The sequence below is a fragment of the Hylobates moloch genome, unplaced genomic scaffold (genome assembly GCF_009828535.3).
Source record: "Hylobates moloch isolate HMO894 unplaced genomic scaffold, HMol_V3 SCAFFOLD_19, whole genome shotgun sequence".
NCBI classification, from domain to species: Eukaryota; Metazoa; Chordata; class Mammalia; order Primates; family Hylobatidae; genus Hylobates; species Hylobates moloch.
In genome coordinates this window covers 7,112,666-7,137,279 of record NW_026652294.1, presented here as the reverse complement: position 1 = coordinate 7,137,279, position 24,614 = coordinate 7,112,666, and the positions used below count along the sequence as shown (strand labels likewise).

The 24,614-nt window shown below is 43.9% G+C and overlaps 2 protein-coding genes across 3 annotated transcripts in view; both read right to left on the bottom strand.

Moving 5' to 3' along the window:
• Positions 1-21,634, bottom strand: part of LOC116459244 (aspartate-rich protein 1-like) — a 28,304-nt gene extending 6,670 nt beyond the window's left edge. The window contains exons 1-8 of one of the 2 annotated variants that reach the window (XM_032139569.2): positions 21,413-21,634; positions 15,506-15,573; positions 14,410-14,431; positions 11,676-11,752; positions 10,260-10,281; positions 9,221-9,250; positions 7,407-7,495; positions 5,978-5,999 (exon numbers count right to left, since the gene is read on the bottom strand). In XM_032139569.2, the coding sequence (XP_031995460.1) occupies positions 5,978-5,999; positions 7,407-7,495; positions 9,221-9,250; positions 10,260-10,281; positions 11,676-11,752; positions 14,410-14,431; positions 15,506-15,573; positions 21,413-21,614 (532 nt within the window). In that variant the 5' untranslated portion in view covers positions 21,615-21,634. The remainder of the gene's footprint in view (positions 1-5,977; positions 6,000-7,406; positions 7,496-9,220; positions 9,251-10,259; positions 10,282-11,675; positions 11,753-14,409; positions 14,432-15,505; positions 15,574-21,412) is intronic. The other variant, XM_032139570.2, reaches the window with a different exon arrangement.
• Positions 1-24,614, bottom strand: part of CRYBB2 (crystallin beta B2) — a 679,427-nt gene that overhangs the window by 44,050 nt on the left and 610,763 nt on the right. The gene's annotated exons all lie outside the window — the stretch shown is intronic.

Genomic DNA, 24,614 nt, shown 5'->3' with positions numbered 1-24,614 from the left:
GGAGATTCCCTAAAAATCAGGCTTCATCCAAACAGGCCAAGCTCAGACAGCCTGCTCTAACTACACCAGCGAAGCTAAGAGACGTTGACTCTGAACACTTTCTGCCATCAGGATAAGTTTCCAGGTTCAAATATACATTATCTACTGAACTGAGGAAATGTATGCCAATAGAAATGAACACATTCTTAAAAAAAAGTCCATGAGTACGGGGGTGATTTTTGGTTAACTAGCTTATGTAAAAATTATTTTTTTGGCCGAGCACTCTGGATCACACCTGTAATCCCAGCAGTTTGGGAGGCCGAGGTGGGTGGATGACCTGAGGTCAGCAGTTCACGACCAGCCTGGCCAACATGGTGAAACCCCGTCTCTACTGAAAATACAAAAAATTAGCCAGGCATCGTGGTGAGCACCTGTAATCCCAGCTACTCAGGAGGCTGAGGCAGGAGAATCACTTGAATCTGGGAGGTAGAGGTTGCAGTGGGCTGAGATCACGCCATTGCACTCCAGCCTGGGCAAGAACAGTGAAACTCCATCTCAAAAAATATATATATACATATTTATTTGATGCCTATTCATTCAGACATATAAAATATTGGTATAAGAAATCAAAAATTTTTATCAGTCATGTTAAATCTAACTTATCAGCTGTCAACATGAAGATCCTAGGAAGTAAAAAAGGTACAAATAAGTGGAAAGGCATTCTGTATTCATGGATTGGATAGGAAGACTAAACCTGACTAACACACAATACTACCCAAATGATCTACAGACTCCCAACAACTGCTATCAAACTGGTAACAGCCATCTGTGCAGAAATGGAAAAGATAATCCTACTATTGTAGTGAATTTTATGCGCCTCAAATAACCATGATGACATTAAAAAAAAATAGTGTTAGAGGATGCACATTCATGAGATTGAAATCCACACACACACAAAAATACAGAAATTCAGACAGCATGGTTCCAGCGTGGCAGCACTCATAAGTTTCACAGATATAGAGAGCGCAGAATTGAATGCACACATACACAGTAAACTGATCTTCAACAAAGGTGTCAAAAATACACAATGGGGAAAGGACAGCTTCTTCCACAAATGATGGTAAAACTGCATATTCTCATTCAAATAAACAGACTCCCACACAATAATAATGGGAGACTTTAACACCCCACTGTCAACATTAGACAGATCAACAAGACAGAAAGTTAACAAGGATACCCAGGAATTGAACTCAGCTCCACACCAAGTGGACCTAATAGACATCTACAGAACTCTCCACCCCAAATCAACAGAATATACATTTTTTTCAGCACCACACCACACCTATTCCAAAATTGACCACATAGTTGGAAGTAAAGCTCTCCTCAGCAAATGTAAAAGAACAGAAATTATAACAAACTGTCTCTCAGACCACAGTGCAATCAAACTAGAACTCAGGATTAATAAACTCACCCAAAACCGCTCAGCTACATGGAAACTGAACAACCTGCTCCTGAATGACTACTGGGTACATAACGAAATGAAGGCAGAAAGAAAGATGTTCTTTGAAACCAATGAGAACAAAGACACAACATACCAGAATCTCAAGGACACATTCAAAGCAGTGTGTAGAGGGAAATTTATAGCACTAAATGCCCACAAGAGAAAGCAGGAAAGATTCCAAAATTGACACCCTAACATCACAATTAAAAGAACTAGAAAAGCAAGAGCAAACACATTCAAAAGCTAGCAGAAGGCAAGAAATAACTAAGATCAGAGCAGAACTGAAGGAAATAGAGACACAAAAAACCCTTCAAAAAATTAATGAATCCAGGAGCTGGTTTTTTGAAAAGATCAACAAAACTGATAGACCGCTAGCAAGACTAATAAAGAAGAAAAGAGAGAAGAATCAAATAGACGCAATAAAAAATGATAAAGGGGATATCACAACCGATCCCACAGAAATACAAACTATCATCAGAGAATACTACAAACACCTCTACGCAAATAAACTAGAAAATCTAGAAGAAATGGATAAATTCCTCGACACATACACCCTTCCAAGACTAAACCAGGAAGAAGTTGAATCTCTGAATAGACCAATAACAGGCTCTGAAATTGTGGCAATAATCAATAGCTTACCAACCAAAAAGAGTCCAGGACCAGATGGATTCAAAGCCGAATTCTACCAGAGGTACAAGGAGGAACTGGTGCCATCCCTTCTGAAACTATTCCAATCAATAGAAAAAGAGGGAATCCTCCCTAACTCATTTTATGAGGCCAGCATCATCCTGATACCAAAGCCTGGCAGAGACACAACCAAAAAAGAGAATTTCAGACCAATATCCTTGATGAACATTGATGCAAAAATCCTCAATAAAATACTGGCAAACCGAATCCAGCAGCACATCAAAAAGCTTATCCACCATGATCAAGTGGGTTTCATCCCTGGGATGCAAGGCGGGTTCAACATACGAAAATCAATAGGGCCGGGCGCGGTGGCTCACGCTTGTAATCCCAGCACTTTGGGAGGCCGAGGCGGGCGGATCACGAGGTCAGGAGATCGAGACCACGGTGAAACCCCGTCTCTACCAAAAATACAAAAAAAAATTAGCCGGGCGTGGTGGCAGGCGCCTGTAGTCCCAGCTACTCGGAGAGGCTGAGGCAGGAGAATGGCGTGAACCCGGGAGGCGGAGGTTGCAGTGAGCCGAGATCGCGCCACTGCACTCCAGCCTGGGCGACAGAGAAAGACTCCGTCTCAAAAAAAAAAAAAAAAAAAAAAAAGAAAATCAATAAATGTAATCCAGCATATAAACAGAACCAAAGACAAAAACCACATGGTTATCTCAATAGATGCAGAAAAGGCCTTTGACAAAATTCAACAACCCTTCATGCTAAAAACTCTCAATAAATTAGGTATTGATGGGACGTATCTCAAAATAATAAGAACTATCTATGACAAACCCACAGCCAATATCATACTGAATGGGCAAAAACTGGAAGCATTCCCTTTGAAAACTGGCACAAGACAGGGATGCCCTCTCTCACCACTCCTATTCAACATAGTGTTGGAAGTTCTGGCCAGGGCAATTAGGCAGGAGAAGGAAATAAAGGGTATTCAATTAGGAAAAGAGGAAGTCAAATTGTCCCTGTCTGCAGATGACATGATTGTATATCTAGAAAACCCTATTGTGTCAGCCCAAAATCTCCTTAAGCTGATAAGCAACTTCAGCAAAGTCTCACGATACAAAATCAATGTACAAAAATCACAAGCATTCTTGTACACCAATCACAGACAAACAGAGAGCCAAATCATGAGTGAACTCCCATTCACAAGTGCTTCAAAGAGAATAAAATACCTAGGAATCTAACTTACAAGGGACGTGAAGGACCTCTTCAAGGAGAACTACAAACCACTGCTCAATGAAATAAAAGAGGATACAAACAAATGGAAGAACATTCCATGCTCATGGGTTGGAAGAATCAATATCGTGAAAATGGCCATACTGCCCAAGGTAATTTGTAGATTCAATGCCATCCCCATCAAGCTACCAATGACTTTCTTCACAGAACTGGAAAAAACTACTTTAAAGTTCATATGGAACCAAAAAAGAGCCCGCGTCACCAAGTCAATCCTAAGCCAAAAGAACAAAGCTGGAGGCATCACGCTACCTGACTTCAAACTATACTACAAGGCTACAGTAACCAAAATAGCATGGTACTGGTACCACAACAGAGATATAGATCAATGGAACAGAACAGAGCCCTCAGAAATAATGCCGCATATCTACAACTATCTCATCTTTGACAAACCTGACAAAAACAAGAAATGGGGAAAGGATTCCCTATTTAACAAATGGTGCTGGGAAAACTGGAAAGCTGAAACTGGATCCCTTCCTTACACCTTATACAAAAATTAATTCAAGATGGATTAAAGACTGAAATGTTAGACCTAAAACCATAAAAACCCTAGAAGAAAACCTAGGCAATACCATTCAGGACATAGGCGTGGGCAAGGACTTCATGTCTAAAACACCAAAAGCAATGGCAACAAAAGCCAAAATTAACAAACAAGATCTAATTAAACTAAAGAGCTTCTGCACAGCAAAAGAAACTACCGTCAGAGTGAACAGGCAACCTACAAAATGGGAGAAAATTTTTGCAACCTACTCATCTGACAAAGGGCTAATATCCAGCATCTATGATGAACTCAAACAAATTTACAAGAAAAAAACAAACAACTCCATCAAAAAGTGGGCGAAGGACATGAACAGACACTTCCCAAAAGAAGACATTTATGCAGCCAAAAAACACATGCAAAAATGCTCATCATCATTGGCCATCAGAGAAATGCAAATCAAAATCACAATGAGATATCATCTCACACCCGTTAGAATGGCGATCATTAAAAAGTCAGGAAACAACAGATGCTGGAGAGGATGTGGAGAAATAGGAACACTTTTACACTGTTGGTGGGACTGCAAACTAGTTCAACCATTGTGGAAGTCAGTGTGGCGATTCCTCAGGGATCTAGACTAGAAATACCATTTGACCCAGCCATCCCATTACTGGGTATATACCCAAAGGACTATAAATCATGCTGCTATAAAGACACATGCACACGTATGTTTATTGTGGCACTATTCACAATAGCAAAGACTTGGAACCAACCCAAATGTCCAACAACGATAGACTGGATTAAGAAAATGTGGCACCTATACACCATGGGATACTATGCAGCCATAAAAAATGATGAGTTCATGTCCTTTGTAGGGACATGGATGAAACTGGAAATCATCATTCTCGGTAAACTATCAGAAGGACAGAAAACCAAACACCGCATGTTCTCACTCATAGGTGGGAATTGAACAATGAGAATACATGGACACAGGAAGGGGAACATCACACTCCGGGGACTGTTGTGGGGTGGAGGGAGAGGGGAGGGACAGCATTAGGAGATATACCTAATGCTAAATGACGAGTTAATGGGTGCAGCACACCAACATGGCACATGTATACATATGTAACAAACCTGCACATTGTGCACATGTACCCTAAAACTTAAAGTATAATAATAATAATAAAATAAAATAAAAGAGAAAAAAAGAAATGGAATGCTGACAGGGTGCTCAAGGTTGTGCTTCTCCCTCCATTTCCAAGACACTGAAGCTTTTGCAGTGAGCCCAGAGTGCATTTTCATTCTGTCCTCCATGCCCAGGAAGAGCTCTTGATACCAGAGGTAAGCAGGAAAAACAGACGAATGTGCTCCCATGAAACCAAACAGTTCATAAAGTGAGGATTAATCTCTCCTATGCATCTGGGCACACCACAGAAGAATTTTGTCTCCAGAATTAAGTAACCGCCTATGACAGAACTCTGTCCTAAACCAAAGGCTTTGAGATTTTGCAGTGGCACAGGCAGAAAAGAGCAGGTGTTCTAGAAAGATCATCTTAAATAATAAAGTAAGAAGAGGTGATCAAAAACACAGGATACTCAAAAGCTCATAAACATAGTACTTCTCATCATGCTGACATTAAATTCTGAAAAGAACAAACTTGACTTATATTTACTTTTTCTTTTTCTCTTTCTATACCCTCCCTAACTTTGCCAAGCAGCAGGTATAACATGAGCCTCCTGGAAACATTGTATTATTAGGCCCCACCTGAAATCTTCTTACCTACCTGGAAAGGCATCCTCTTCCCTGCTGAGATTCTCCAGAATCCACTCTTTAGAACCACCAATATCAGGATAAGTCAGTGAGAGGTGCACTCACTTCTCCTACTCCAGGTGAAGACACACTGGCTCACACAAAATCTCCTGGTTGGTCCTCTGGGTTCACATACATTTCTACAGCCCCTCTGGTCATAGTTATACACTTGCAAAATCATTTGCTCTCACCAGACCCCCAATATTTTTTAACAGGAACCCAGAATAAGGTTTCTATATATTAAAGCCAGCAAGTTTGTTTCTCAGAAAGTTGAGTTAGTTCAAGGTACGTACCCTGGACACGTGATGGTAAAATCTGCAATGAGACAAAAGATGCTATGAGGATCAGATCAATTCTGCCGCACCCCTTACACAGATCTGTTATTCTCTTGATGACTTCAGAAAACTACTTGTAAAACAGTGGTTAGTCAAGGTCAAAGACCAAACATTCTAGCATAGAGAACACATATGGAAAAAGACAAGAGCTTTTCCCACAGAATTTATCTTTGAGGTTGATTTAGGTTGGTAAACGCACAATGCCTAATCCAAGGAGAAAAACTGGTGTGGAGGAAAATGCCCCTGCATTACAGTTGATGATGGATGCTGGCATTTAAAAATATCCTAGTGTGTCATATATTAGATAGGAATACACTCCCACTGAACTCCATCTTCACAAAGAGAATTGTGTATGTTGTACATAAAGTGCCTTGTTATATTTTTATATCAAAATTAATTGAGAAGGAAAGAAATCAGCTGAAGGAAATAATGTATACAGTGGTCCATTTTTAACACAAAGTGCCTTAAACCGGTTTAGGTCAGCAAAAAACAGAGGAAATAGTATATGCTAGGCTCTTGCTTGGATAGGCAATGCCTGCTTGTTGGACACCCCCTCCTCCCCACTTAGTTGCCCTCACTTGAACCAAAGAAGTTTAGCCTAAGATAAAAATTTACTAGCCTGCAAAATAGCTCGCTTTGTCTGTTTTTATCAGCCTGCCCAGCTACTTAAGTCATAAATCAAATACTTGAAGAGCCCTGAGCTGACTAGGATGGCAATGCATTGTCGGCTGCAACAAAATGCAGTAAGACAACCCTAGAAAAATACCTAAAGCCTCTCCTCAAAAATGAATAGGCAACACCCGGGAAGATTATGATCCCATAGTACTCAGCCTATGAGGAACCAGGAGAGGGACCTGCACACTAGGGGATAAATTGCTTGTTGAAACTGTGCTGGGTGTGTCTGCCCATAAGGTACTGGATCTTGCAAGACTGTCATTAAAAGTCTCACTTTCAGCCAGGCGGGGTGGCCCATGCCTGTAATCCCAGCACTTTTGGAAGCCGAGGTGGGCCAATTACCTGAGGTCAGGAGTTCGAGACCAGCCTGGCCACCATGGCAAAACACCATCTCTAGTAAGAATACAAAAATTAGCTGGGCATGAAGACACATGCCTGTAATCCCAGCTACTCGGGAGGCTGAGGCAGGAGAATTCATTGAGCCCAGGAGATTGCATTACTGTACTCCAGCCTGGCCAACTGAGTGAGACTCTGTCTCAGAAAAAAAAAAAAAAAGAAAAGAAAGAAAAAGAAAAGAAGAAAAACAGGAAAGAAAATCTCACTTTTGCTGTTTTCAGCTCCCTGAGTCCATTCTTTGGGTTTGGACTGGTGAGTTTGTTTCTCACATCAGAAAACCAACATTTCCTTAGAAGACAAAGAAAGGTGGTCTTACCTGGGCATCATCTTCATCATCGTCATCATCCAAATCATCATCTTCACTTGGTGGTAGGCATACTAAACTCAGGTTGTCCACAGAAGAACCTGGAAGGACACAGAGGAAAGATCAGTGCCCTCGTTGGTTGTGACTGTGAGTCACTCAGGAAGCTTTGCTGGATGTGGTGTATGGAGGTGGTTGATTAACAACCATGGACTGAGTTAAAGCTGGGCTATTCCCCTGAGTGGAAGAGGGATGGCAGAGGACGGGAGCAGGAAAGACATGAGACGTGGAGGCCTTGGCCTTGTGCTAGAGGCATCATGCAGCAAAACAAAAAAGTCAACCCCAAATGGAACTAAAGCACACACTAAGGGTCAATGGAAGAATGCCTTCCTCCCCTCTCAAATGTTTCGACACTCTTCTAAACAAACAGGATTTTCTTAACATATTCAAGACTATGCAAGTACACTAGGACACAATTATGCTGCTACTACATCTAGCATCTGTTTTAAATTTACATGATTAATTACTTAATTTATTGGTGACATGGATTCAATTTTACCCAAATTACTCTACTCTATTGATCACACATTTTTTTTTTTTTTTTTTTTTTTTGAGACAGAGTCTCACTCTCTCCCCCAGGTTGGAGTGCAGTGACGTGATCTCGGCTCACTGCAAGCTCCGCCTCCCAGGTTCACACCATTCTCCTACCTTAGCTTCCCTTAGCTGGGACTACAGGCACCCGCCACCGCACCTGGCTAATTTTTTTGTATTTTCAGTAGAGACAGAGTTTCACTGTGTTAGCCAGGATGGTCTCCATCTCCTGACCTCGTGATCTGCCCACCTCGGCCTCCCAAAGTGCTGGGATTACAGGTGTGAGCCACCACACCCAGCTGATCACAATTTCTTTTTCATAGAGGTCATTTAAAAAATTAAATATTAAAATACTAAAATTAAAAATAGTCATGATTTCCTCTTTGTAAGTCTTCTTCTGGAACCATGGTGTGTGCACATAACCTATTGGGCCCCTGTGATCCGGGGCTTCAGCAGCTCTGTGTCACTCTCCCTGAGGAGATTCCATAAAGATCAGGCTTCATTCAAACAGGCCAAGCTCACAGAGCCTGCTCTACCTACACCAGTGAAGCTGAGAGACGTGACTCTCAACACTTTCTGCCATGAGGATAAGTTTCCAGGTTCAAATACACATGATCTACTGAAATGAGGAAATGTATACCAATAGAAATGAACACATTCATGAAAAAATGTCCATGAGTACAGGGGTCATTTTTTTGGTTAACCAGCTTAATATTTTTTTATTTGATGCCTATTCATTCAGACATACAAAATATTGGTATAAGATACCACAAATTTGGCCAGGTGCGGTGGCTCATGCCTGTAATCCCGGCACTTTGGGAGGTCAAGGTGGGTGGATCACAAGGTCAAGAGATTGAGACCATCCTGGCCAACAGGGTAAAACCATGTCTCTATTTAAAAAAAATAAAAATTAGCTGGACATGGTGGCATGCACCTGCAGTCCAAGCTACTCAGGAGGATAAGGCAGGAGAATCACTTGAACCCAGGAGGCAGAGGTGGCAGTGAGCAGAGATCACATCACTGCACAAGCAGTATGGTGACAGAGTGAGACTCTGCCTCAAAAAAAAAAAAAATCACAAATTTATATCAGTCATGTTAAATCTAACTAATCAGCTGTCAACATAAAGATTCTAGAAAGTAAAAAATGTACAAATAAGCTGAAAGGCTTCCCATGTTCATGGACAGGAAGACTAAGCATGACTAACACACAATACTACACAAATGATCTACAGACTCACAAGAACTGCTATCAAACTGGTAACAGCCACCTGTGAAGAAATGGAAAAGTTAATCCTAAGATTTTAATGAATTTTTATGTGCTTCAAATAACCATGGTAATGTTGAAAAAGAATAGTGTTGGAGGACGCACATTCATGAGATTGAAATCTACAAAAAACAGAAATTCAGACAGCATGCTTCTAGCATGGGTGCACCCGTAAGTATCACAGATCAAGAGCCCAGAATTAAATGCACACATACAGAGTCAGTTGATCTTCAACAAAGGTGCCAAAAGTACACAATGGGGAAAGGAAAGCCTCTTCCACAAATGATGGTAAAACTGCATATTCTCATTCACGTGAAGAAATGGAATGCTGACAGGGTGCTCAAGGTAGTGCTTCTCCCTCCATTTCCCACACACTGGAGCTTTTGCATGTGTTTTGGAATTTTCATTCTGTTCTCCATGCCCAGGGAGATGTCTTGATACCAGAGGTAAACAGCAAGCGCAGACAAATGCATGTGCTGCCATCAAAGCTAACAGTTCATAAGGTGAGGATCCATTTCTCCTATGCACCTGGGCACACCACAGAAGAATTCTGTCTCCAGGATTAAGTAACTGCCTATGATAGAACTGTGTCCCAAACCACAGGCTCTGAGATTTTGCAGTGGCAGAGGCAGAAAAGAGCAGGTGTTCTCAGAAAAATCATCTTTAAATAATAAAGAAGAGGTGATCGAAAACACAGGATACTCAAAAGCCCATAAACATAGTACTTCTCATCATGACATTAAACTCTGAAAAGAACAAACTCGGCTTATATTTACTTTTTCTTTTTCTCTTTCTATACCCTCCCTCAGCCTCCTAAGCAGCAGGTATAACATGAAGGTTCCTGGAAATGCTGTTTTATTAGATCCCACCTGAAGTCTTGTTGCTATAAACTTGCAAAATCATTTGTTCTCACCACACCCCAAATATTTTTAACAGGAACCCAGATTAAGGTTTCTATATATTAAAGCCAGCAAGTTGGTTTCTCAGAAAGTGAGTTAGTTCAAGGTACGTACCCTGGACACGTGATGGTAAAACCTGCAATGAGACAAAAGAAGATGCTATGAGAATCAGATCAATTGTGCTGCACCCCTTACATAGATCTGTTATTCTCTTGATGACTTCAGAAAACTAGTTGTGAAACAGTGGTTGAGTCAAGGGCAAAGGTCAAACACTCTAGCATAGAGGACACCTGTGAAAAGACAAGAGCTTTTCCCACAGAATTTATCTTTGAGGTTGATTTAGGTTGGTAAACGCACAATGTCTAATCCAAGGAGAAAAACTGGTGTGGAGGAAAATGCTCTGCATTACAGTTCATGATGGATGCTGTCATTTAAAAACATCCTAGTGTGCCATGTATTAGATGAAAAGAAACTCCCACTGAACTCCGTCCTCACAAATTGTGTATGTTGTACATAATGTGCCTTGTCATATTTTTATATCAAAATTAATTGAGAAGGAAAGAAATCAGGTGAAGGAAATAATGTATACAGTGGTCCATTTTTAACGCAAAGTGTCTTAAACTGGTCTAGCTCAGCAAAAAAAAGAAGAAATAGTATATGCTAGGCTCTTGCTTGGATAAGCAATGCCTGCTTGTTGGGCAGCCCCTCCTCCCCAATTAGTTGCCCTCACTTGAACTAAAGAAGTTTAGTCTAAGATAAAAGTTTACTGGCCGGCAAAATAGTTTGCTTTGTCTGTTCTTACCAGTCTGCCCAGCTACTTAGGTGATAAGTACTTGAAGAGCCCCTGAGCTGACTAGGATGACAATGCATTGTGGGCTGCAACAAAATGCAGTAAGACAACCCTAGAAAAATACCTAAAACCCCTCCCCAAAAATCAATAGGCAACACCCGGGAAGATTATGATCCCACAGTACTCAGCCTATGAGGAACCAGGGGAGGGACCTGCACACTAGGGGATAAATTGCTTGTTGAAACTGTGCTGGGTGTGTCTGCCCATAAGGTACTGGATCTTGCAAGACTGTCATTAAAAGTCTCACTTTCGGCCAGGCGGGGTGGCTCATGCCTGTAATCCCAGCACTTTCGGAAGCCGGGGTGGGCCGATTACCTGAGGTCAGGAGTTCGAGACCAGCCTGGCCAGCATGGCAAAACACCATCTCTACTAAGAGTACAAAAATTAGCTAGGCATGAAGACACATGCCTGTAATCCCAGCTACTCGGGAGGCTGAGGCAGGAGAATTCATTGAGCCCAGGAGATGGAGCCGAGATTGCACCACTGCACTCCAGCCTGGCCAACTGAGTGAGACTCTGTCTTGGAAAAAAAAAAAAAGAAAAGAAGAAAAAAAGGAAAGAAAATCTCACTTTTGCTGTTTTTCAGCTCCCTGAGTCCATTCTTTGGGTTTGGACTGGTGAGTTTGTTTCTCACATCAGAAAACCAACATTTCCTTAGAAGACAAAGAAAGGTGGTCTTACCTGGGCATCATCATGATCACCATCATGATCCTCACTTGGCAGTGGGCATACTAGACTCAGGTTGTCCTCAGCAGAACCTGGAAGGACACAGAAGAAAGATCAGTGCCCTGGTTGTTTGTGACTGTGAGTCACTCAGGGAGCTTTGCTGGATGTGGTGTATGGAGGTGGTTGATTAACGAGCATGGACTGAGTTAATGCTGGGCTGTTCCCCTGAGTGGAAGAGGGATGGCAGAAGAGGGGAGCAGGAAAGACATGAGACACAGAGGCCTTGGCCTTGTACTAGAGGTATCATGCAGCGACACAGAACAGTCAAACCTAAATGGAACTGAAACACACACTAAGGGTCAATGGAAGAGTGCCTTCCTCCCTCTCAAATGTTTTGACACTCTTCTAAACAAACAGTATTTTCTTAATGTATTCAAGATCGTGTCAGTACACTAGGATCCAATTGTGCTGGTACTACATTTAGCATCTGTTTTAAAGGATTTATTACTTAATTAAAAGTCTATTTTATTGGTGAAATCAACTCAATTTTACCTAAATTACTCTGTTCTATTAATCACACATTCTTTTTCATAGAGACCATTTAAAAAATAATATTAAAATGCTACAATTAAAAATAGTCATGATTTCCTCTTTGTAAGTCTTCTTCTGGAATAATGGTGTGTGCCCACAACCTTTTGGGGCCCTGTAATCAAGGGCTTCATCAGCTCTGTGTCATTCTCCCTGAAGAGATTCCCTAAAGATGAGGCTTCATTCAAACAGGCCAAGCTCACAGGGCCTGCGCTACCTGTACCAGTGAAGCTGAGAGATCACTTTCTGCCATGAGGATAAGTTTCCAGGTTCAAATATACATGATCTACCGAAATGAGGAAACGTATACCAATACAAATGAACAAATTCATGAAAAAATGTCCATGAGGAAAAGGGTGATTTTTTGGTTAACTAGCTTACATAATTTTTTTTATTTGATGCCTATTAATTCAGACATACAAAATATTGGTATAAGATATCACAAATTTGGCTGGGCATGGTGCCTCGTGCCTGTAATCCCAGCACTTTTTGGGAGGCCGAGGCAGGCGGATCACGAGGTCAAGAGATCGAGACCATCTCGGCCAACATGGTAAAACCACATCTCTACTGAAAATACAAAAATTAGCTGAGCATGTTGGTGGCACATGCCTATAGTCCCAGCTACTCAGGAGGATAAGGCAGGAGAATCACTTGAACCCGGGAGGCAGAGGTGGCAGTGGGCGATCACATCACTGCACCCCAGTATGGTGACAGAGTGAGACTCCGTCTCAAAAAACAAGAAAAAGAAAAAAAAAGAAGTCACAAATTTATATCAGTCATGTTAAATCTAACTAATCAGCTGTCAACATAAAGATTCTACAAAGCAAAGAACGTACAAATAAGTTGAAAGGTTTCCCATATTCATGGATAGGAAGACTAAGCATGACTAACACACAATACCACACAAATGATCTACAGATTAACAACTGCTATCAAACTGGTAACAGCCATGTGTGCAGAAATGGAAAAGTTAATCCTCAGACTTTAATGAATTTTTATGTGCCTCAAATAACCATGGTAACGTTGAAAAAGAATAGTGTTGGAGGATGCACGTTCATGAGATTGAAATCTACAAAAAACAGAAAAATTCAGACAGCATGCTTCTAGCATGGGGGCACCCATAAATATCAGATATAGAATCAAGAGCCCAGAATTAAATGCACACATACAGAGTCAGCTGATCTTCAACAAAGGTGCCAACGATACACAAGGGGGAAAGGAAAGCCTCTTCCACAAATGATGGTAAAACTGCATATTCTCATTCAAATGAAGAAATGGAATGCTGACAGGGTGCTCAAGGTTGTGCTTCTCCCTCCATTTCACACACACTGGAGCTTTTGCAGTGAGCCCAGAGTGAATATTCATCCTGTACTCCATGCCCAGGGAGATGTCTTGATACCAGAGGTAAACTGCAAGGACAGACAAATCAATGTGCTGCCATGAAACCTAACAGTTCATAAGGTGAGGATCCATTTCTCCTATGCATCTGGGCATACCGCAGAAGAATTTTATATCTAGGATAAAGTAACTGCCTATGACAGAACTGTGTCCCAAACCACAGGCTCTGAGATTTTGCAGTGGCAGAGGCAGAAAAGAGCAGGTGTTCTCAGAAAAATCATCTTTAAATAATAAAGCAAGAAGAGGTGATCAAAAACACAGGATACTCAAAAGCCCATAAACATAGTACTTCTCACCAAGATGACATTAAACTCTGAAAATAACAGACTCGGCTTCTATTTACTTTTTGTTTCTACACCCTCCCTCAGCCTCCCAAGCAGCAGATATAACATGAAGCTTCTTGTAAATGCTGTTTTATTAGACTCCATCTGAAGTATTTTACCTACCTGAAAAAGCATCGTCTCCCCTGCTGAGATTCTCCAGAATCCACTCTTTAGAATCACCAATATCAGGGTAAGTCAGTGAGAGGTGCACTCACTTCTCCTACTCCAGGTGAAGACACACTGGCTCACACAAAATCTCCTAGTTGGTCCTCTGGGTTCACACACATTTCTACAGCCCCTCTGCTCATAGTTATACACTTGCAAAATCATTTCCTCTCACCACACCCCCAATATTTTTAACAGGAATCCAGATTAAGGTTTGTATATATTAAAGCCAGCAAGTTAGTTTCTCAGAAAGTGAGTTAGTTCAAGCTACATACCCTGGACAGGTGATGGTAAAATCTGCAACGAGACAAAAGAAGATGCTATGAGGATCAGATCAATTCTGCTGCACCCCTTACACAGATCAGTTATTCTCTTGATGACTTCAGAAAACTACTTTTGAAACAGTGGTTGAGTCCATGTCAAAGACCAAACATTCTAGCATAGAGGACACATGTGGAAAAGACAAAAGCTTTTCCCACAGAATTTCTTTGAAGTTGATTTAGGTTGGTAAACGCACAATGCCTAATTCAAAGAGGAGAACTGGTGTGGAGGAAAACGCCTCTGCATTACAGTTGATGATGGATGCTGTCATTTAAAAACATCCTAGTGTGTCATGTATTAGATGAAAAAAAACTCCCACTGAACTCCATCCTCACAGAGAATTGTGTATGTTGTACATAATGTGCCTTGTTATATTTTTATATCAAAATTAATTGGGAAGGAAAGAAATCAGGTGAAGGAAATAATGTATACAGTGGTCCATTTTTAACACAAAGTGCCTTGAACCGGTCTAGGTCAGCAAAACACAGAAGAAATAGGATATGCTGGGCTCCTGCTTGGATGGACAATGCCTGCTTGTTGGGCCCCCTCTCCTCCTCACTTAATTGCCCTCACTGGAACCAAAGAAGTTTAGTCTAAGTTGAAAGTTTACTAGCCTGCAAAATAGCTCGCTTTATCTGTTCTTACCAGCCTGCCCAACTACTTAGGTCATAAGTCAAATACTTGAAGAGCCCCTGAGCTGACTAGGATGGCAATGCATTGTGGGCTGCAACAAAATGCAGTAAGACAACCATAAAAAAAAATATCTAAAGCCCCTACCCAACAATCGATACGTGACACCCGGGAAGATTGTGACCCCATAGTACTCAGCCTACGAGGAACCAGGGGAGGGACCTGCACACTCAGGGATAAATTGCTTGTTGAAACTGTGCTGGGTGTGTCTGCACCCAGATCTTGCAAGACCATCATGAAAAGTCTCATTTTCGCTGCTCTGCAGGCCTCTGAGTCCATTCTTTGGGTGTGGATGGGTGAGTTTGTTTCTGACATCAGGAAAGCAACATTTCTTTAGAAGGCAAAGAAAGGGGGTCTTACCTTGGCATCATCATTGTCTTCCTCATTTGGTGGTAGAAATTTTAAACTCAGGCGGTCCTCAGGGGGACCTAAAAGGACACAGAGTTAATGTCAGTGCGCTGGTGGTTGGAGACTGTGAGTCCCTCAGAGAGCTTTGCTGGATGCGGCATGTGGAGCGTGGGACTGAAGATTCTGAGAGCATCTGAGAGAAACAACTGTGTTCAAGTAGTGAGCATGAGGGAGTCTCACCAGATACCTTGCATCTTAGCCAGTGCCTAGACCTGGTAAGACTCTTACATTCCCAAGTCAAAGAAGATAGTAACCAATCAAAAATCAAGGCTTTGATGTTTGCTGTGACATAGAGAGGAAAAACTGGTCTTCTGGGAAAGGTAACCATTAAACACCAGAGCAAGAAAAAAAATGGTTAGAAACACAGCACACAAAGCCCATGGACATATATTGTCTCATCTCTATCTTACTAAAATACAAAAGGAACAAGTCAGACTTCTACACATATTTCCTTTGGTTCTGACTTCATCGCCCTTTTCCTAGGTTCCAAAGCAACAGGTGTCACCCAGCTGCTCCCAGAGCTCCTCCTAGAGTATCATTCTCTACCTGCAGATCTCTCATTGCAGCTGCCCTCGTGGATGGCGTCCATTGGCCAATCGTTAGAGACAAAAACATCCGGAAGGAGTTATTCCAGAGAGCAACTCGCCCAGCCTCCCACTCCAGGCGAGGCCACACTGGGTTACACGAGATCACTCTGCCCTTTCCTCGGTGTGGTCAGACTCTCCCTGGGCTCTGTGGAGTCAGAGGTCTCTAAAAAGGCATTGCTCACACTTGCCAGCCTTCAAGTGAGAAAGAGGAACTGAAGGAATGACCTTTCAACTTTTTCCTTCCACTGGCCCATTACAGGTCTCACCTCCAATCTCACAGCCCTGAGATTCCCACTTTGATGTGCACGCTTTGAGTTAGAGGAGTTCAACAATCGGTCGCTCAGCCAGGCTCACAGCGGATGTGAAAGAGCATTCTGCGGGGATGGAAATGCTCTCTGCTGCATGAAAAGAAGGCTGCTGGGCCATTGCACGGTGGCTGTTGTGATGAGGTTCTGATTTTTTTTTTTTTTTTGAGACAGAGTTTCACTCTTGCTGCCCAGGTTGGAGTACAATGGCATGATCTCGGCTCACTGCAACCTCTGCCTCCCGGGTTCAGGCAATTCTCCTGCCTCAGTCTCCCAAGTAGCTGGGATTACAGGTGTGCATCACCACATCAGGCTAATTTTTGCATTTTTAGTAGAGATGGGGTTTAACCATGTTGGCCAGGCTGGTCTCGAACTCCTGACCTCAGGTGATCCGCTGGCCCTGGCCTCCCAAAGTGCTGGAATTACAAGTGTGAGCCACCATGCCCGGCCCTGAACTTTTCATTGTAAATATTTAAATGTATTTACATATGAGGAGGCACATATATGACTGAGAACCACACTAGACAGCACAGGAGATCCAGACATGAGGAAGACATGACTCCCCTCTCCTGGTGTTTTCTTGCAAAATAGTTTGCAGCTCTGCTTCTACCATACGTTTATGGTTACTTCCTGGGCATCTGCACAAGGGCCAGTCACTGTGTGGGGCTGGGGGATATGACAACAATGAGGACAACATCCAGGTCCAGAGGGATTCCAGCAGGGGGCGCGTGTGCACACAGGGGAAGAGCGTGGCCCTGCACACCCTGTCTAGACAGGATCAGAGCAGCAGGAGCCGAGGGGCAGGGGCACCTCACTGTCCTCAGGAGCTCAACTTCATCTCCAGGGACCCTGACTCAGAAGCTGGGGCAGGCTCCGGGATTGGTGTAGGGCTCAACAGGCTGAGAAGGGAACATTTCCACACCTGCACTAGATCCCAGCCCAGGGGCGACCTAGAACTCATCCCAGGGATGCCAGGGATGTGTTCATTACAATGCCCATGGGGCCTAACGTGTTCTCCCCAGGACTGAGCTCTGGGATGAAGACTAATGAGGAAGACACAGTCACTGCCCTGGCAGGAAACACCCATAGCCAGGGTTCCTCTATCCACTTTGTGGGAAGACACAACACAGATAGAGTTTGACACTGAAGATTCCAAACCTTCTACAAAATAAGTGGAAACTGATGTGTTCTGGATTCTACAGAAGAGTTGCAAGGATGAGCTGGACTCTGGAATCAGTCCCCATCTCTTTGCCGAGCTCATGGTGCACTGGAACTCATGTCCTTCCCCACCTCCCCTGCTACTCAGGAGTGCAGCAGCTACAGGCCCAGTGCTAGGGGGCTCTGTCCAGTTGAAACACGTGTCAGCCAGGCACGGTGGCTCACACCTGTAATCCCAGCACTTTGGGAGGCTGAGGTGGGCAGATCACCTGATGTCAGGAGTTCGAGACCAGCCTGGCCAACATGGAGAAACCCTGTCTCAACTACAAATATAGTGGCGGGCGCCTGTAGTCCCAGCTACTCGGAGAGGCTGAGGCAGGAGAATGGCGTGAACCCAGGAGGCGGAGCTTGCAGTGAGCCAAGATTGCGCCACTGCACTCCACCTGGGCGACAGAGCAAGACTCCGTCTCAAAAAAAAAAAAAAAAAAAAAAGATTAGCTGGGTGCAGTGGCGCATGCCTGTAATTTCAGCTACTCGGCAGGCTGAGGCAGGAGAATCATTTGAACTTGGGAGGCGGACCTTGCAGTGAGCTGAGATCGCACCACTGCACTACCCCAGCCTGGGCAACAGAGTGAGACTCCATCTCAAAAAAAAAAAAAAAAAAAAAAAAACACACTACACACACACATTTCTGAGCCAGATAACCCTTGGCCAATCGTAGTGTCTCCTCAAGGAACATTCCTCAAGTGACTTCCAAAAGAGGTGAAAAAGAAAAACTCATTTGTCCCAGCTGCAGGAAGATCAGGCCTGGGACCTGTCTGTCCTGACCCTGAAGTCCATCCCTGCTGACTTGTGTCCTGTCTGCTCCATGTCAGAGAAGTGGGGACCTGATTCCTGTTCTGCCCCCTCACCAATTTCTACTGCTGTCACTGCCATCATTGCACAAAGAGATGGAGAGGACAAGAGAAAGCAATGAAACTCCATTCCTGAGGCATTTAGCATGATGTCCACGCCATGCTCTCTTGGCAGACAGGAAGGCCAGGTCCTGCTCACTCCTACTGAGAAGGGGTCTCAGATATATGAGTACTAACCCTGTTAGATATTTCTCTTCTGCTCTTCCCTTCCTTTTTAGAGACGCAGTCTCACTCAGTCACTCAGGCTGGAGTGCAATGGCTTGATCTCAGCTCACTATAACCTCTGCCTCCTGGGTTCAAGTGATTCTCCCGCCTCAACCTCCCAAGGAGCTGGGATTACAGGCACTCACCACCACATCCAGCTCATTTTTATATTTTCAGTAGAGACAGGGTTTTACCAGGTTGGCCAGGCTGGTCTCGAACTCCCAACCTCAGGCAATCCACCCACCTCGGCCTCCCAAAGTGCTGGGATTACAGGCATGAGCCACTGCACCCCGCCCACATCTTCCGTTTCTTTACACTGTGTGTCCACTGAGTCAGTGGCTGCTCATGCTCACACCAGCCCCCAACAGTGGGACAGTCCATCATGGGGATCAGTACATGGTGGGTGCTGAGCCTCACTAACCTAGAGGTGCAGGAGGTCTCCAATGAGGGTGATGGGCACCAGGCTAATAATAATATTGTCCTGAGTTCTGATGTGGCACTGGCCCTTGTCTGTCTGCTATGGATTGGAACATTTCTTTTTATTTATTTCTTTATGTTTTTGAGACAGAGTCTCACTCTGTCACCCAGGCTGGAGTGTACAGTGGCTCGATCTCGGCTCACTGCAACCTCCACCTCCCAGGTTCAAGCGATTCTCCAGCCTCAGCCTCCCAAGTACCTAGGCCTACGGGTATGGGCCACCATGGCCGGCTAATTTTTGTATTTTTAGTAGAGACAGATTTTAACCATGTTGGCCAGGCTGGTCTCAAACTCCTGACCTCAGGTGATCTGCTGCCTCAGCCTCCCAAAGTGCCGGGATTACAGGCATGAGCCACCGAGCCCGGCCATGGATTGGAGCATTTCTAAGGCTTCAGGTAGTCATGTTACTAAATACAATGCAATATCTTCCTGATCCTTCCCTGCTTTGACCAAATGCTGAGGAATGACCCCAGCACTGACAGATGTTGACCTGCACTGTTCCATGTGAACCCTTACACTTCTCAGAATCTGTGAGCTGACCAAAAGCCTGTGGGCTTTCTATGTGTATTTCACAGTAATGTCCATGCAAACATCTGTTGTTCCGTGTACCTTTTGCTACCGAGGGTTATGTGACCAATGGGGCCCCATTTGATGATGGGTAATGTTTGGCACGCTTATAGGCCATCCACTACCACTACCAGGTGCACACATAGGTGCTGGAACTCCCTGGTGTGGGGTCATATCACCAAACCTGAGTGATGACACAGTTGAGTAATGCAGACCATCAACATTGGGACCCATTTCTGGGTTCACTTTTGCCTTCAGGAGGTCAAAATCTGGGTTCACTCCTTTCTGCACTCTCTCTATCTAAGAAGTAGGGATATTAAACTGACTTTCAGGTACAGCTGTGGTGAAGGAGTCATTTACGTAAAGTGTATGGTGGTGCTGAAGTTTTTCTTCCTTTTTATTAGAAGAATGACATGACTCGGGAGGCTGAGGTGAGAGGACCACCACAGGCCAGGAATTCAAGAAAAGTGACACTTCTACTGTGCTGCGCATGCAGGTCCACATTTTTGGGGGAAAACACACATTTACAAACACACTCACAATCACTACACATTAATTCACTCCTAGCTACCTCCCAGCCCTCCTGCACACAAACCCACACCATCTAAATGATACAGCTGTTTCCAGGGACTCTAGTGGATGATGACAGTTCTTCACTGAGCCATCTGTTTCTCACACAGCACTCCAGGTCCTCACTCCTATCAGGAACCTGAAGCCAGGCAGGCTCTCCAGACAAAAACAGGCATGAGCGTCCCCCTCCAGACAAAAACAGGCAAGAGAGTTCAGTTGCCTGTCAGGGGACAGGGGAAGGGAGAGCATATGGACAAATAGCTAATGCATGCAGGGCTTCATAGCTAGGTGACGGGTTGACAGGTGCAGCAAACCACCATGGCACACTTTTACCTATGTAACAAACCTGTACATCCTGCACATGTATCTCAGAACTTAATTAAATTAGGAGCTTGGCGCAGAGCCTCATGCCAGTAATCACAGCACTTTGGGAGGCTGAGGCTGGCAGATCACCAGGTCAGGAGATCGAGACCAACCTGGCTAACACGGTGAAACCCCGTCTCTACTAAAAATACAAAAAATTAGCCGGGCATGGTGGCGGGCACTTGTAGTCCCTACTCAGGAGGCTGAGGCTAGAGAATCGCTTGAACCCAGGAGGCAGAGGTTGCAGTGAGCTGAGATCCCACCACTGCACTCCAGCCTGGGCAACAGAGCGAGACTCCATCTAAAATAAATGAATGAATGAATGAATGAATGAATAAATAAATAAAATTTACAAAAAATAAGCTACCTTAAGGGTTGGAAGAAAAGAAACAAGCTGACCCTTACCTGGTTCCTTCATTTAGGTACCAAACCGGCTGGATAGGTGAGGCTAGAGAATGGGATGGGGACTCCAAAATTGGGGTATTTGAATTTTCATTGAGAAAAGGGCTCTCCCTTTTCTAGATCAAAAAAGCCTCAACGACAAAGACAAGAGGCAGAGCCAGCCTTTGTCCCCCATGCCCCAGACCTGGGAAAGCTGGCTATGGGCAGGAGGGAGCTGGAAGCTGAGGATGTCTCTGGGGATGAGGGTATGGGAAGGGGGTGGGGGTGGCCAGAGGTGTGCCAGAGAGTAAATGGCACCCATGGCTTTTTTACCTGTGGGCATCTTTTGGTTGCTGATGTGCTGCAGATCTTGGCCCTCCGTGGCTCCCACATCCAGCTTGCCAGGCTCTACGGTAGTGGATTCTGATGTTGGAGCAGCCACAGCCTCATAAGTATCAGATTCATCACAGGGTGCCACCTTCTGCTTGCGCCAGCCACAGATGGAGCTGACACAAGAGGTCAGTATATTCCCCATGGGGCCTCTCCACGCCTCTCCACTCCTGCCTCAGCCGTCGATGAAATTCTAACTGTGCTGCCTATGTCACCTGGTTACCAGGAAACAGCCAGGTCAGGCTAGTGACTCACAATGTCCAGCCCCACAGCCCCATCCAACGCCTCACAATGCCCGTCCCAGCTGCTGCCCACCTTGTGGCCGCCCTGCCCCTCCGTGGGGACTGCACTACTCAGGCTTTTATTCATCCTGGGCTGCCTGAGCTTTCCAGTCCTGAGCAAAGTGCAGGGGGGGTTGTTATTGGAAGTCACCCTTGGCAAGAAACTCAATAAAAAACCCTAGTACAGACGGGCACGGTGGCTCACGCCTGTAATCCTAGCACTTCGGGAGGCTGAGGGGGTGGATCACCAGAGGTCAGGAGTGCGAGACCAGCTTGGCCAACATGGTGAAACCCCGTCTCTACTAAAAATACAAAACATTAGCTCGGTGTGATGGCGGGCACCTGTAATCCTAGCTACTCGGGAGGCTGAGGCAGGAGAATCGCTTGAATCCAGGAGGCGGAGGTTGCACAGTGAGCCAAGATCGCACCATTGCACTCCAGCCTGGGTGACAAAGGTGAAACTGTCTTAAAAAAAAAAAAAAAAAGAACAAAAGAAAGAAAACCCCAGTTACTAAAGTCAGTTCCACCAGCGTTTCTGTTTTTCTGAGTCTGATAGCTTTCATTTGCTCACCAAATGTAGTTATACACAAATTTTTGACTGCTTTTCTAACTAAATGCTTCTCTCCTGTCTTACAAGTGTTAGTTCTTGTCTGCAACTTGACCATAGCTACCCCCAGGGCCCTGGTCGCACTCTCAATAGACAGTTATGGCTGTGTATCCTCAATGAAACCCTGGGACACATCACACTTCCCTCCTCGTCTATAAAATAGGGACTGAACACATCCTTCCCAGCTCTGTAATGCTAGGACCTACCAACTCCCTTTTCTCCCTCTGTTTCTTCTTTCCATGGCAGGGGTACTCAAATATTTCTTTTATTTACTTATTTATTTATTTTTTTTGAGATGGGGTATTGCTCTGTTGACCAGGCTGGAGTGCAGTGGCACAATCTCGGCTCACTGCAACCTCTACCTCCCAGGTTCAAGCGATTCTCCAGCGTCAGCCTCCTGAGTAGCTGGAACTACAGGCGCACACCACTGCATCTGCCTAATTATTCTATTTTTAGTAGAGACGAGGGTTTCACCATGTTGGTCAGGCTGGTCTTGAACTCCTGACCTCAGGTGATCCACCTGCCTCAGCCTCCCAAAGCTCTGGGATTACAGGTGTGAACCACCACACCCAGCCTCAGATATTTCTTTTACTAACATATCATAAAGCATTATTTTATTTATTTATTTTTTTATAATTTAGGTTTTAGGGTACATGTGCACAATGTGCAGGTTTGTTACATATGTATCCATGTGCCATGTTGATTTCCTATACCCATTAACTTGTCATTTAGCATTAGGTATATTTCCTAATGCTGTCCCTCCCCACTCCCCCCACCCCACAACAGTCCCCGGAGTGTGATGTTCCCCTTCCTGTGTCCATGAGTTCTCATTGTTCAATTCCCACCTATGAGTGAGAACATGCGGTGTTTGGTTTTTTGTCCTTGCGATAGTTTACTGAGAATGATGTTTTCCAGTTTCATCCATGTCCCTACAAAGGACACGAACTCATCATTTTTTATGGCTGCATAGTATTCCATGGTGTACATGTGCCACATTTTCTTAATCCAGTCTATCGTTGTTGGACATTTGGGTTGGTTCCAACTCTTTGCTATTGTGAATAGTGCCGCAATAAACATACGTGTGCATGTGTCTTTATAGCAGCATGATTTATAGTCCTTTGGGTATATACCTAGTAATGGGATGGCTGGGTCAAATGGTATTTCTAGTTCTAGATCCCTGAGGAATCGCCACACTGACTTCCACAATGGTTGAACTAGTTTGCAGTCCCACCAACAGTGTAAAAGTGTTCCTATTTCTCCACATCCTCTCCAGCACCTGTTGTTTCCTGATTTTTTAATGATGGCCATTCTAACTGGTGTGAGATGGTATCTCACTGTGGTTTTGATTTGCATTTCTCTGATGGCCAGTGATGATGAGCATTTCTTCATGTGTTTTCTGGCTGCATAAATGTCTTCTTTTGAGAAGTGTCTGTTCATGTCCGTTGCCCACTTTTTGATGGGGTTGTTTTTTTCTTGTAAATTTGTTTGCGTTCATTGTAGATTCTGGATATTAGCCCTTTGTCAGATGAGTAGGTTGCAAAAATTTTCTCCCATTCTGTAGGTTGCCTGTTCACTCTGATGGTAGTTTCTTTTGCTGTGCAGAAGCTCTTTAGTTTAATTAGATCCCATTTGTCAATTTTGGCTTTTGTTGCCATTGCTTTTGGTGTTTTAGACATGAAGTCCTTGCCCATGCCTATGTCCTGAATGGTATTGCCTAGGTTTCCTTGTAGGATTTTAATGGTTTTAGGTCTAACATTTCAGTCTTTAATCCATCTTGAATTAATTTTTGTATAAGGTGTAAGGAAGGGATCCAGTTTCAGCTTTCTACATACGGCTAGCCAGTTTTCCCAGCACCATTTATTAAATAGGGAATCCTTTCCCCATTTCTTGTTTTTGTCAGGTTTGTCAAAGATCAGATAGTTGTAGATATGCGGCATCATTTCTGAGGGCTCTGTTCTGTTCCATTGATCTATGTCTCTGTTGTGGTACCAGTACCATGCTGTTTTGGTTACTGTAGCCTTGTAGTATAGTTTGAAGTCAGGTAGCATGATGCCTCCAGCTTTGTTCTTTTGGCTTAGGATTGACTTGGCGATGCGGGCTCTTTTTTGGTTCCATATGAACTTTAAAGTAGTTTTTTCCAATTCTGTGAAGAAAGTCATTGGTAGCTTGATGGGGATGGCATTGAATCTATAAATTACCTTGGGCAGTAGGGCCATTTTCACGATATTGATTCTTCCAACCCATGAGCATGGAATGT